Raw genomic sequence first — 13,192 nt, 5'->3', positions numbered from 1 at the left:
AAGCAGGGTTATACTAAGACAACTAGCTCTAAATGCAATACAATACAATGATGGATCTTTATTTTTAATATATATATATATATTTATAAATATATACACAACAGTAACTAAGAATAACTATGAGGCACAGGGGTTAGTAAACGGTCAATCGGCAAATAAAACTGCACTGCCATTCTCCTTTTGGAATCGGAGGCAGAGTTGCGAGGTTAAAAATTGTGGACCAACCTTCAAAGAGGAGCCTCGAGGGCTGACACACTTGAAGGGTCTGCCTTCCCCGTTCATATTGTCTTCAACCTTCTGTCTCTTCTCAGCTGCCTCTGCTCTCCTCCTTTCAATCTCCTCCTTCATCTTCCTCTTCTCCTCCTGAGGAAAAAGATGCGTTTAGAGTTGGGGTAGTTCAGCAGCAGATGCACATTTGAGCACAATACTAGAAAGAAATTAAGTACCAATCCTTCATCTTTTTCTTTTGCGGTTGGAGCAACTTTCTGTACATTCATCGGACCTTATGTACAGTAGGTGGCTGGGTATATGTAAGTTGAATGACTTTGACATAATTTAGTGGTAATTATATTGAATAGCATACGCCACCAAGATGATAGACAACCAACAATCAGGGATGCAGCGACTAAAACAAAAGATAAGTGCCACTTTTTAATTGATTTGCTTACTTTATCTAATGAAGTGGTCAGGAACAAATTCAATTACTCAGAGCATATTCTTATTTACAGTGATCGCTTGCCTCAGTTTTGGGAAGCTTGAGACATGCACACTATCAACAGTTTTGTTTAACAATTAATGTATGAATCATTTGTAGCGTATTCAGAAGAGGGCTGGTGCTTGGCAGTATATCAGCCCTCTGCAGCAGCCTTGTCTTGGTTAATTAGTCTCTCTGTATCTCTGGGACATCTTTTAATTACAAACCAAAAGGCCTCATTAACATCACACAAGAGGAGAAGAACGGGGGCAGATAGCGGGAGACAACCCGCCACGTTCAGAGCCAAGATCAACAAAGAAGACCAGTCAGAGTAAGAGTGAGAATGCAAGGGCCTCAGAGCGAGCGCATGAAAGGGAAAATGGACAACAGTGCGTGGTTGAATACAGATGTGAACACATAGGAAGGAGGAGGTTATCACATTTGAGATACATAAGGATGAGGTCGATTTAGGAGGAAGAAGGAATGACATGCATGAGTTACGAGTTGGGGACCCAAATAGCTTGAGTCGTGATAACAGTGAAGTATGTCAAGATAACGTCAGCGCGGTGCTAGTATGAGTGTGATGCATGGGTTTCAGCTCACACAGGTGTAAAGGCTAAATCAACATGGAAGTGGTGGTGCGAAAAAAAAAGGAACTACAAGAAATAAGAGGAATAAATGAGACAAATCAGCTTTAAATCAAATGTAATTTTGAGCAAAAAAATACATATAGCTCAATATAATTAATTTTTTTCCACAATGACAACACCATGCAGCTGGGAATCAGTCCTAATTAGCAAGCTAATTTAACTGGCTTTCAGTACGAAGTGGAAGCTAGTATATTTAGCTTGTTAGCTTCCACTGTCCAATGAAATTAACAACACAATGATGTGGTAAATTGTTGTAAAGGGACAGAGGTCTTAAAGTGCCAATATTATGAAAAAAAACAACACTTTTTCTGGGATTTGGGGTGTTATTTTGTGTCTTTGGTGCTTCCACACGCATGCAAACTTGGAAAAAAACTATTCATGCTGTTTTGAGTGAGATACGGGTTTCTGAATGTCCTCCGCCTTCAGTCTCCGGGGAGCTGTTCAAAATCTCCACGGCTTTCTACGTCACTAGCCGAGATGAGCTGGCTAACCGTAGCATGGCAAAACACTGCTACAACACACACACTAGTTCACCATAATCTACAAAAGAACTACTTCCATGTCCCTGTTCTGTAGCTATTCCATAAGTGCGCTTTCGTTGAGAAGAAGTCTCCCAGCTAATCCTGCCTTCTACTGACCAAAGTTGGAGAAAGAATTATCTAGCTGATGTGATCTTACCTAGCTACTGCGCATGTCTGACTCCCAACAAAGATAGTATAGAAGTGAAATGTCTCACTCTGTAGCAAAAACAGAGACAGGATAAAACAGCATCTGCAGCAATGTGCATAAAAATATGGTGTTTAAAAAAAAAAATGAAACCATGTAAACCTATTCTGGTACAACCTCAAAATACAATTATGAACCTGAAAATAATATTATAATGCATAGTATGCATAATATGAGCACTTTAACCAGCACTATATGTGCTTGTTGAAACAGTTGTGTGTTACCAGTAGTAGGCTGTATAGCGTTATGTGCACCAGCTAGCATCATGTGAATTGACAGCAAGGCTCCTAGCAACGCCAGCTCTTAGATGTCAGTCAACAGCTGCTATAGGAAACGCCAATAGCGTGAAGCTTCATGTTGTTTCCCCAAATGTGTCAAAAAACTGTTTTATCCTTGTGAAAATGGTTGAAGGAAACTGAGGCACTCAAGAGGGCAAAGTTTAAAAAGCAATAATATATTGTTAGCTACATCATTAAAACATGACAAGGCGTTTCGGCCATTTAGGCCTTAATCGGGGAAAGTTAAAAAAACTCTCTCCACACCTGAGCAGCAATCCATGCAGACTGCACTGCGACTGACATTTTTGCCCTTTTTTAATGCGTGATACTGTGCACAATAGCTGCAATATCACTGTAGTTTATACACAAAAAGTAAGGAGAATTAAAATTTCAGTGTGACTTTAACACAAGTCTCTCCCCTACCTCCTCTCTGGCTTTTCTCTCCGCCTCCTCCTGCTTCTTCTGCCTCTCCTCCTCCTCCAGCACCTTCCTCCTCTCCTCCCTCTTCCTCTTCAACTCCTCCAGTTCGGCTTCGGCCTCCTGCTGCTTTTGCCTCATCCTCTCGAACTCCTCGCTCTCAGCGTCATCGCGGCGACGCTTCAGCTCCTCCAGCTTGCGTTCTGCCTCCAGGCGGGCAGCGTCGTCCTGGTCGTCACCTGTGAACACCTCGGGGGACCGCACACTGCCGCGACTGGGACACACACACACACACGCGCACAAACACGGGTCAGAGCACACATGCAGGTCACAAGAGAAACAAAAACTGAAGAGGTAGGACGCAAAGCTGGCTGACATTCAGGTTAACACCTGACACCTGATACAAACTGAATATTTAAACATACACTCAAAGAATGTTTCTCTTTCCTGACAAGCAAACTAATCTAGACATAAACAAATGTGCACATATACAAATACCAACAATCACCTTCGCTGAGGTAATGTTCCAGCACATCTCAAGTTTCATCCAGTGTTTCACACTGGGGATTAACTGCAGGTGACCCATGTCTAAAACGCACTACTGCTGTGCTACGGCTGACTGCTGAACACAAACAGCTTGTTTGCTTGAAAATCTGATTCAGACATGCTTTTCAATTATTGTACAGATGCCTTAGGCAATGTTTGTTGTCCTGGTTCAGTTTCTTTCATTTTGTAATGTTTCAATGGTAATGGGATTCTGTATTTTATGTGCCGCAGAACAGGAACCTGTAGTAAACAGGTTTTCTCAGGCCAGTTTAAATGGAACACAATTAATGTTACTTATAATACTTTTCTGTATAATAGTAGAAATTAAAAAAATGAATGCAATACTTCCATGCTTTTGTACCAGCCCGAGTGACAAACAAGTATTGTCAGACTGCAACATTGGTAAGTTCCTGTCTGATTAAACTGCCTCTGTTCAGCATGTGCAAACACTGTGAAGTGTTATAAAAATATAAAGATCATTTTCAGAGTAAGTATAGTATAATTCAGTAAATGCAGGACTCTAATTTTGGTAAATTGGATGCTATCAGTCATTTCCCAATCAAATGAGAAACTGAACTTTGGTTGTTGTGTAACTTGATCTGCTCAACTGAACATTGTATCAATAATATTAAGTTACTGCAGTAACTTTCCACAGTTCTGGCCAAGTGTAGATAGGCACTGATATATCAGCATACTGTCGTAATTATGCAATACCAGCTTCATAAAGTAGTAATGCTATTTCTTCATTATAATGTTTTACTGCCAATATTGGAACAATTATGGGAGGGGAACTTATGTATGTATTTGGTTAAAAAATAAAAGCTACATGCCTTTAAAAACAAACAAAAAACAATTATTATTTTAATCATGACTGAATATTCACTATGATATTTTTATCTACATTTATGTAGGAAAATATTGTTTATTTGGTAAAAACATCCATATCGGCGCATCCCCAGTAAATAGGAGATCATATGCGGAATTAGATAAAATAAACTATTTTGATTCTTAATATGTTTTAGCAATAATGCACAGACTAGTTACATTCAGGCAATTATATTAAATTTGTCAGCCACACGTTTTTAACTGGCAACAAATTGGGACATGACCTTTGCTGAAAACGGGGTTTATTGAATAATTCATCAGACCTGGCTATCCCCGATCTCGCCTCAGTGGAAACCAGGAGGTCACTTGATGTGTGTGTGTGTTTGTGTGTGTGCTGTTTTGTCTGTGTACCTGAAGGTCCTCTCAGGTTTCCTGTGCTGTTTGAGAGCAGCTTCCTCCTCGTGCAGCCCTCCGTTCAGCTTGCTCTGCTCCTCCCTCTCCACCCTGGACCTGCCTCTTTCATTTTCCTGCAAAGAAACAACCAGGGGGGACAGTGAGTTAAGATGTGATTGGTGGGTAGGCTGAATGGGCGGAGTCTTCCATGTGACATCACGGGATGTCAAATGAGAAAGAGAACGAGAGCACACCCCAAACAAAATAACACAGAGCAACATATAACACAGCGTCCACTCCAGAATTACTACTGAGACAGGATTATCTAACATGTGATCAGCGTGGGAGTGTCTCCAGCTGTATATTTTTCATCTCTGACCATCATCAAAAAGTGTTTTTAATTATAATCATTATGTGTCCAAGCACAATATGTACACCACCAGTCAAGCTTTTAAAGCACCATATATGATTAACCTGTAGCACAGATCTGTCTTATTGCTGATGCTGTCTAGCACAGTCTATGCATTTTTACCATATTATGGGCTGAGCCGGTGGGCCTTTTCAGCACACCTGTCTTTAATAAAGCACTCGTTAAGACTCTCTTTAAGACATGCCCATTAATAGGTACTTACTGTAATTAGGTCTTTGCAATAATCTGAGATTTAGCAGGCACATGTCATCTAAAAAAAACTTGAAAAAAAATAACACTATTATTACTCGATCATAATAAGAAGTGTATCTTAAAAGGGAAAGTGTCAAGAAGCATTATGTGTCTCTGAGTTCTGTTGTTTACATCATCAAAGGCATTTTGTAAGTGAGGACAGCTCTCGTCAAAAGCTTGGAGTTTAAAAACAATGAACTGCTACAAGTGAAAAATATATTGTGGACAAGTTGGGTAGGATTTATTCAATTCAATTTTATTTATATAGCGCCAAATCACAACAAAAGTTATCTTATTGCGCTTTTCATAAAAGAGCAGGTCTAGACCGTACTCTGTGATGTTATTTCTAGAAACCCAACAATTCCCACCAAGAACAAGCACTAGGCGACAGAGGCAAGGAAAAACTTCCTTTTAAGTAGCCTGATGTGGTCATACTCAGACTCTAGTCAGAATGTGAGTCTGACACAGCTCCGTTGGGCTGTGATTACGGGGCGTGTTTCAACCGAACCTTAAAAGAAAATGCCTCTGCACTCAATTGGATAGACCTACAGTATACCAATCAGAGCAACGGAGCATGTGAGCCAGCTGATAAATTAAACTTTTGCCAAATCCTGTAGGAAAAACGGCAAAAACATCTTTCCGATTGACAAATGCCTTTCCCACGGTTCTCTGTTTCTCTTTTAAATTGAATACACTATCGTTATCTTCTATAACAGACGCAATGGCGGAATATACACATCTCAATTTCTCCAGCGGCAGCCATCTTTGTGTAAACAAATTTGACCCAAGCGCTCTTTAGTGACGTGGTTGATTATGTTACTGTTAATCATCTGTCTATCATCGTATAAAGTCCGCCCTGACAAATTGATTGGTCTGAACAGCTGTGGTTCAAGCATAGTTGCTCCACAAAGGATCAAGTCCAGACCGAACTTCTAAACCTCAAATGTTGTCGGTGGGGCTAAGTTCGGCTGGTATCTAGGCTAGGGATTTACATTTCTAATTTTAGGGGTTGAAATGAAAACAATCGTAGCCTGGTCTAGAACATTTGACTGGAAGTATACAAATGATAAGATGCCAAAGTGATATCATTATAATATCTACTTACAGTAAACCCACTGATTATTTTAAATTACATTGTGTTTCCCTTTGGCAGTGAGTTTTTGGAGTGGAGTTAGTGTTTGAACGTGTTGCTGCTCTCATAGCTGAGGTGGAAGACATGCAGAAAAGCACTGTGACCACTAAAACGTAGGCTCATTTACCGCCAATTTGCAAATGGTGCAACCCACACTGTGACGACACGGGGTGTCTGGGTAATTTCAGCATCTGGCTCCGACATAAATCACAAAGTCAACAAGATAGCCTGATTAAAATATTGTGTGATAGTTTAATATGGAAAGATTCTTGTTTACATGTCTCCTTAAAAATACATTAAGACACTGAAGTTACCCAGAGAGATTGTCTGTGCTGTGCACCACACCTCTACTAAAAAGCTTACCACATTAATGATACCTTATCATCCTCTGAGTGCAGTATCTCAGATACCTCATTGTCCTCTTCAGTGTCATTTCTGAGAGTCATAGACTTATTCTCGGATGAATGATCTAAATAATCATCCTCAGGTACCTCCTCTGATGCTACTGCATCTTCCCCAGATTCTGGATTTGTTGACTTGGCCTGGTTTGAAATCTCACTGACTACTGAATGTGTTTCTTCTTCAGCGGGTTCCTATAAAACATGTTTATAGCAGTTCTTTGAAGGAAAGAGCAGTGATTGACTCAAGGATGTGCATTCAGAAGTCAATAAATCAATCACCATACCTTGTTTTGAATTTTAGGTTCTTCGGTTGATTTCTACAGAAACAAGCATTACATTTGCAGGGACTGTCAGCTACAAAAAACACAATAAACGGCTGAAATAAACAAACAAGAATGACCACAAGTGACTCACCTGTTCCCTCAAGTAAGACCTTCTCGGTTTGTCCTCCACCACCTCCACTTTCTGCTCCTCCTCTTCATCTAAACCCTCATCTGCTTCCTCTTCACCCTCAGGAGCAGCCTCTTCTTCCTCTTGCTCCTTCTCCTCTCTTCTTGAGCTGTACATCTCTGTCTTCTCCTCTTCATCCTCATTGTCACGGTAACGACCCCTACGCCAGGAGGATGGCCTCTCCTCTTCTGCGTTGTTTTTCTCCATCGCCTCTGTACCGGTAGTGTCCAGCTCCTTTTGTCTTTCCAGCGCCTCTTGCATGCGTCTCTGCCGTCTCTCCTCGCGTTTGGCCATGCGATCCAGCAGGGCCTGGTCTTCGTCGTCTCCGCCGCCTCCTCCTCCATAAAAGCTGCTCACAGACACTGTCTCTGTCACACTAGGAGGAGCGAGAGGAGACAAACATTTCACTGTGTGGTCTTTTGTTAAAGAGGAAGAAGCCTGAAGCTGTTAAACTGCATATATATTATGATCCCCTGACAACATTGAGATACTCTTGATCAAGGCCTATAACCTTTAACAGTTTCCTAGCTGTTAAGTGGCAAGATACTTGTGTTTTTCATTTTATGAAGTTTGGATTTGGATGTGAGTAACTAAAGTACAAGTCATACTGAATGAGCGTAACCTTGGTGCCTTGACGAAACAAAAGACAAAACAAAACAGCAAAAGAACAGGGCTAAATTGACGTACCTGGGTATGGATCTCTAACATGACACACAATGGAAACTATAGAAAAGGCATATATTTCCAAAATTTAACAAAAGCACAAGCCAAGTACAGTTTCTTGAAACGTTAGGGACATGGTCAACAGCATTACTGTGACTCACACTGGCAACTGATACAAAAAAACTGCTAAAAGAGCATGAACGCTCAAGCAAACCTTTGCAAAAGAAACAGTCGCTGCTACATCAGTTAGCCCCTTTAGCCAGTATGGGGAGAATGCTGACAACTGGCTGTATTGACATGTCTCCACCACAGATATTCTAAAAAATTAGCTATTGGTCAGGCCTTAAGATAAACAGAAAACTAGTAAATATCTCTGGGATTTCATGTCTGGAGTTAAACATTTTTTAACCTTGATTGAATAGTTCTTTGGTCTGCAAGAGGAAAAGTCAAGAAATGACCAAAGCCAGTATAATTCATCCTCTGGGGAACATTAAATTGTGTACAAGAATTCAGGGCAATCCATCAAATAGGTGTTGTTACTGTATATGTAAGTCAGGACAAAAGTAGTGAACTGACTGCAAGGCTAAAAACCTTGTGTTTATAATATATGTCTTTTCAACCCACCAAATACCAAGAGTACATCAATCCGCCTCACTCCAAAGAGCATGATTCTAAATATTCTGACCTAAAAGTCTGGCAAACATTATCCTTGAATCTACACAATCAACAATGGCTGGTCAACCCTAGGTCCTGTCTCAGCATCCCCCTGCACAATCCCCTTGTTGTTTTACTAGCCCAGGATGTATCGCTGAGCTCATAGAGAGGAAACATTCATGTCCACAAAGCGGTGACTGTGTTGCTCAATGTCAGAGCAGCCCACCACTTCCACTGAAGCCAAGACGATTGATCGCATAGCCTCAAAAACGGCATAGAAAGGGATAGTTGGCCCCTTTGTTCCTATGGCAGTCCTTCTGATGGATAGGTATGAGATCATGAGTTGGTTGTCATGTTGACAGCTGGGACTGGGTAGAGAGTGGAGTTCAATTCTTGCATAAGTTGTCTTAACTGTACAACAAAATAATTAAATGGTTTGAAAAAGCCACTTCACAGAATTCCACCTGACAATGTTAAAGTGTGTAATGTTACAGTGTTTTTAAGCTCTAATGAAAGCAAATTCAGCATGTTTAGCTAACTAGCTTACTACAGTAATAACTAGGTCTTCCAATGCTTCTGAGGTTAAACAATAAGCCCAGGTCACTAGTGCATGCACTGTGCAGCTGTTCCTGGATATTATCAGATTTGAGCTAAAACATTGGGATCTGGTCTGGGATTTATTGGATTTGGGGAAATTTGAAACTCCAGTAAAGCCCAGTTTATGTTACTTGGAGATACCAAACACACTGGTTAGTCATTACACTAAAAGCCATTTCTATATGTAATAATAAAAATGGAAACACACTGTTTCAAATTACAAAAAAAGCTAAGCCAAATAAGGTTAATTTAGAACAAAATAACATTCTGATTTATGCCTAGTCCACATGTACACAGATATTTTTATTAACGGTGTTTTCCTTTGATTAAAAAAATAAACTCATCCACGCAAGTAAGGTTTACGGGAAAATGCAAAAACATGCTATCAAGTGCTGTCAAGAGCATGCCAAACCAACAGGTGGTGATATAACCCTAACCGTTAAGCCATGTTGGCCAATCAGAAGCCTGAAGTTCCCCCATAGAGGTCCAACCGGATCTAGTCCGTCTCATCCAAAGCTCGGTTTTGAAAATACCTGTGCTTGTGTGGACAGGGCCTTAGTCTTACAATATCATGTGTACCCATGAGTGCATATTTAAAAACGTTCTCCTTTTAAAAAGTCACCTGGAAACCGAGTTTTAAACAAAATTGTGGAGCTAACGTTAGCTAGTATGCTACTGGTAGCAATTACCAGCCATAAATGATATGACTGGTTTTGTTTATTCTGTCTGGAATCAAAGCCACTCTTGCCATTCATTTTGAGCTGTAAACAACCACCATTATCATTGTCGTGTAAATTATTACTGTAAAAGCAAAAAACAAAAAGCTTGACATGCATAGCAACAGCAGCTGAGAGCTTAGCGAACGGTCAATTGTTTTGTGAAAGATTAAAACAACTGAGCGTTCCCACTTTCCAGAAGTCTTAAAATAATCTCCAACTCTACAATATACTGTTATGTTTTTACAGCAGATTGTGAAGTAATTTTTGGTGACATTCTTCTTAGTTGTCCCAACGTTTTTCACATATAATAAAGAATTTAACAGGGCATGATGAGATAACAGTGACATTTAGGCCTTGCCCCCTTTCCCTGCTGCTCTTCTGCCCCTTAAGCTAGACCAGCAATTGTGAACAAAACAGTTGGCTGTGGACTTTATACTTGTGGCAGACAGTGTCACCTGTGGCTGTTGGTCATGACCAGACTGTCTGGCTGTCCGCTCGGCTCATCACCCTCCCTGCCCTTCATCCTCTCCTGGCGTGCCCTGCGCCGTCTCTCGCGGGCCGCCTCCTCCTCATCATCATCATTCTTCGCCAACCTGAGGGAGACAAAAGAAGAGAGACAGAAAGGATGAAGACACAAACAGAGACTTTTTTCAGCTTTCAACCTTAAACCCTTCACCCCCTTCTGCCTTCCCTCAATTTAGCTTTACGGTTAGAAACTTGAAAGTGACCAATTCTTTAAATTGGACTGTAATCATCACATTGTCCAAACCTGGTGGATTTATCCAAAGCTTTTTTTTTTTCTTCTCTCTCCTATCAGGCTGACCTGTCAGCTGTGCAACAACCAATACTTCTTATCGTGGAAGCAGTTTTCATGAGCTGATAAAACCTCAGCCTGGAGACATGGCTTGGCTGAGGATAAGAGAGAGCTAGAGAAACAGTTCTGGGTCCACAGCTTGCACTGGTCTGGTCAGTGTTGGAACAGAGCTTACTGTATGAACTACAAAACAACCATTAGCCTTCAAAGTTTATATTTCTACAAGGAATTTTATACCATATTAAAGCTAGAAATCACATTTTTCTTGGGTTAATAAAATCTTGTGTCATAACAACAGACATAGGCGTGAGCTTTGTTTTAAAGATACTGCCTCTTGTTTAATACATTCTGGAAACAATCTGAGCTTAGCTGAGACACCCAAGTTAGCACCTTCCCAGTTAAAAGGAATAGTTTGTCATTTTTGGAAACACACTTGTTTTATTTTCTGGCAGAGAGTTAGAAGATCCACTACCACTCATGTATGTACGCTAAATATCAAGCTACTAAAGTTTAGCTTAGCACTAGAATACCCCGGGAAATGTTACCAGTGTGAAACACAGTTTCTCTTTTGGTGATGTATTTTCTTACTACTATGCATAAATGCTCAAGCATTAAGTAAATGAAGAGCGGTCACGCCAGGTTGTGTAAGGTAGAAACATTTTTTTTTTGCTTTAGACACTAAGAATTTGAGAACTGCTTATTTCTAGTCGTTCCATCTTGTCTTGCCATTAGCAGGGATTAATCCATTTAAAAAACCAACCGCCCATATCCTTCATATAACAAAATCCAAAGCAGACATGCAGGGGATTATGCACGTCTTTATTAAATGCAGTGGTTTAAGCAAAGGGTGCGGCTGCATACAATCAACACAACTTCATTGTTCAAAATGTAGTTGGCTCGTGAACTACTGTATATTTATGCGCTTAAATTTGATTAAAAGCAACAAGTTGAGGCCTCTCGCTGGAGCCGGTCCAAAATTACTCTGAGAAATTCAGAATATCTAAATTAAACACAAGTAGACAGATTTAGGGAAAGACACTTAAAATAAAAAAAAAGTATTTTTAATGATGTATTATAAATCAAAGCACCATCAACTGAGGATATCTTAAAAACAGTTATGTACAACCAGAGACAGGATTTTACCTTTATTCTGAAGTATCAAATTAGTTCCCAAATGGCTGTGTTTCTGGCCACCTGACATCTATGAACTCAGCTCCATGCTTGATCTGCGTTGCCCCGAGTGACCTTTACACTCCCACTGCTAACCACATGCCTAGCTACCTGACATCACAGCGCCGCCTTTGAGGTCAGCCAGCGAAGCGTGCTATTGCATGTTAATTGCAACATGTGTGGTGAGCTGAGTTAAAGCTGCTTGGGTTTATGTGAGGTTTTACAGCTTGTGAACAACTGTTTCCTTCTTCCTTTCCTTCCCCTTTGCTGTTCTTTCCGCCTCTCATTTATTTCTCTCAGATGAGGAATGTTGTCATAAGATGAATCTGTTAACGCCCAAGCTGGACCTACGGGACGGGGACATCTGTGACGTCAGGTAATGATTTACACATGTGCATGTGTGTGTGCTTAAATCTGATAATTCAGCATATTTAAGGTTAGAAATCTGACCAAACCAAGATACGTTTTTCAACCTTAAAGCTATCTTATGTAACACAAACCACTGTTGCCACAACTTACAATATATAATGGCAAATGCTAAATGTAGCATAAAAGCACAAGAGGATAGTAAAAACTGACACTGATAAATATATTTTAAGTTTGCCAATGTTAGTTAACACTAGCTACAATGAGCTACTGGTCATGCAAGACCAAGTAAAGCTGCAACATGAAGTGAGGTTTTTTTTTACTGCTCCACAATCCAGCTTTCTATAAGAGAAAGAATATCATTTCTATTTTCAAAAGTTACATAGTGTCACTTTGAATAATTTCTTTGCCCCAAAAATCTTAGTTTTCTTTTTTAATTGCATTCATCTTCCATCAATTTGAATTGCGTTCCCCTGCAGTAGAAAGTACATTAACTCGTATTTAAAATGCCAGAGTGATATGTTGTTTCTGTGGAAAAAAAAATGATGAAACAACTGCCTTAACTCCTGGGGGATTGCGCCATCCGAGAAACAGCCTGTAATGGCAAAATTACATTTAACCAATGATTTTCATATTAATTATTCATAATAATATCTTCAATGCCTCTCAGAGTATTTGGTTCCTGTATCTGTCCTCAGTGTGATCTCTTTGTAGGAGACAACTGGATATGTTATGACTTTGCATTTTCCACCAGGATAGATGACGTGGAGCCTGACAGAAACAGTTGCCTAGAACGGTGTTTATCATAGCAGGTCCCAGGTCGAGACCAGAGCCTATCCAAGAGACAAGATGTCCTTTTTAACTAAGATAGAATGACCGGTCAAGACACTTGGACACACGAGGGACAGATTCAGAATACGTAAGAGCTCAACTGTCTGCCTGAGGTCCACTGATTGTTATGTTTGAGATTAAACTGGTTTCCAAACAAGGGCTGGTTTTCCTCTGGGGGCACTGCATATAAAGAAGTGTATTACTG

At 40.2% G+C, this 13,192-nt stretch overlaps 1 protein-coding gene across 3 annotated transcripts; it reads right to left on the bottom strand.

Annotated features, from left to right (window-relative positions):
* Positions 1–123: 123 nt before the first annotated feature.
* LOC116678359 (non-muscle caldesmon) lies at positions 124–10,399 on the bottom strand (the record flags this gene model as incomplete). 3 transcript variants are annotated; one of them, XM_032508291.1, is given in 7 exon segments in its annotated part: positions 124–363; positions 2,772–3,039; positions 4,548–4,663; positions 6,700–6,915; positions 7,008–7,040; positions 7,138–7,549; positions 10,262–10,399. In XM_032508291.1, coding segments are annotated over 7 exon segments (1,402 nt in total), but the record flags the coding sequence as incomplete, so codon positions are not given.
* Between the last annotated feature and the right edge of the window lie 2,793 nt (positions 10,400–13,192).

This window comes from Etheostoma spectabile, unplaced genomic scaffold (assembly GCF_008692095.1).
Source record: "Etheostoma spectabile isolate EspeVRDwgs_2016 unplaced genomic scaffold, UIUC_Espe_1.0 scaffold00007037, whole genome shotgun sequence".
NCBI classification, from domain to species: Eukaryota; Metazoa; Chordata; class Actinopteri; order Perciformes; family Percidae; genus Etheostoma; species Etheostoma spectabile.
This window is presented reverse-complemented; position numbering and strand designations above follow the sequence as displayed.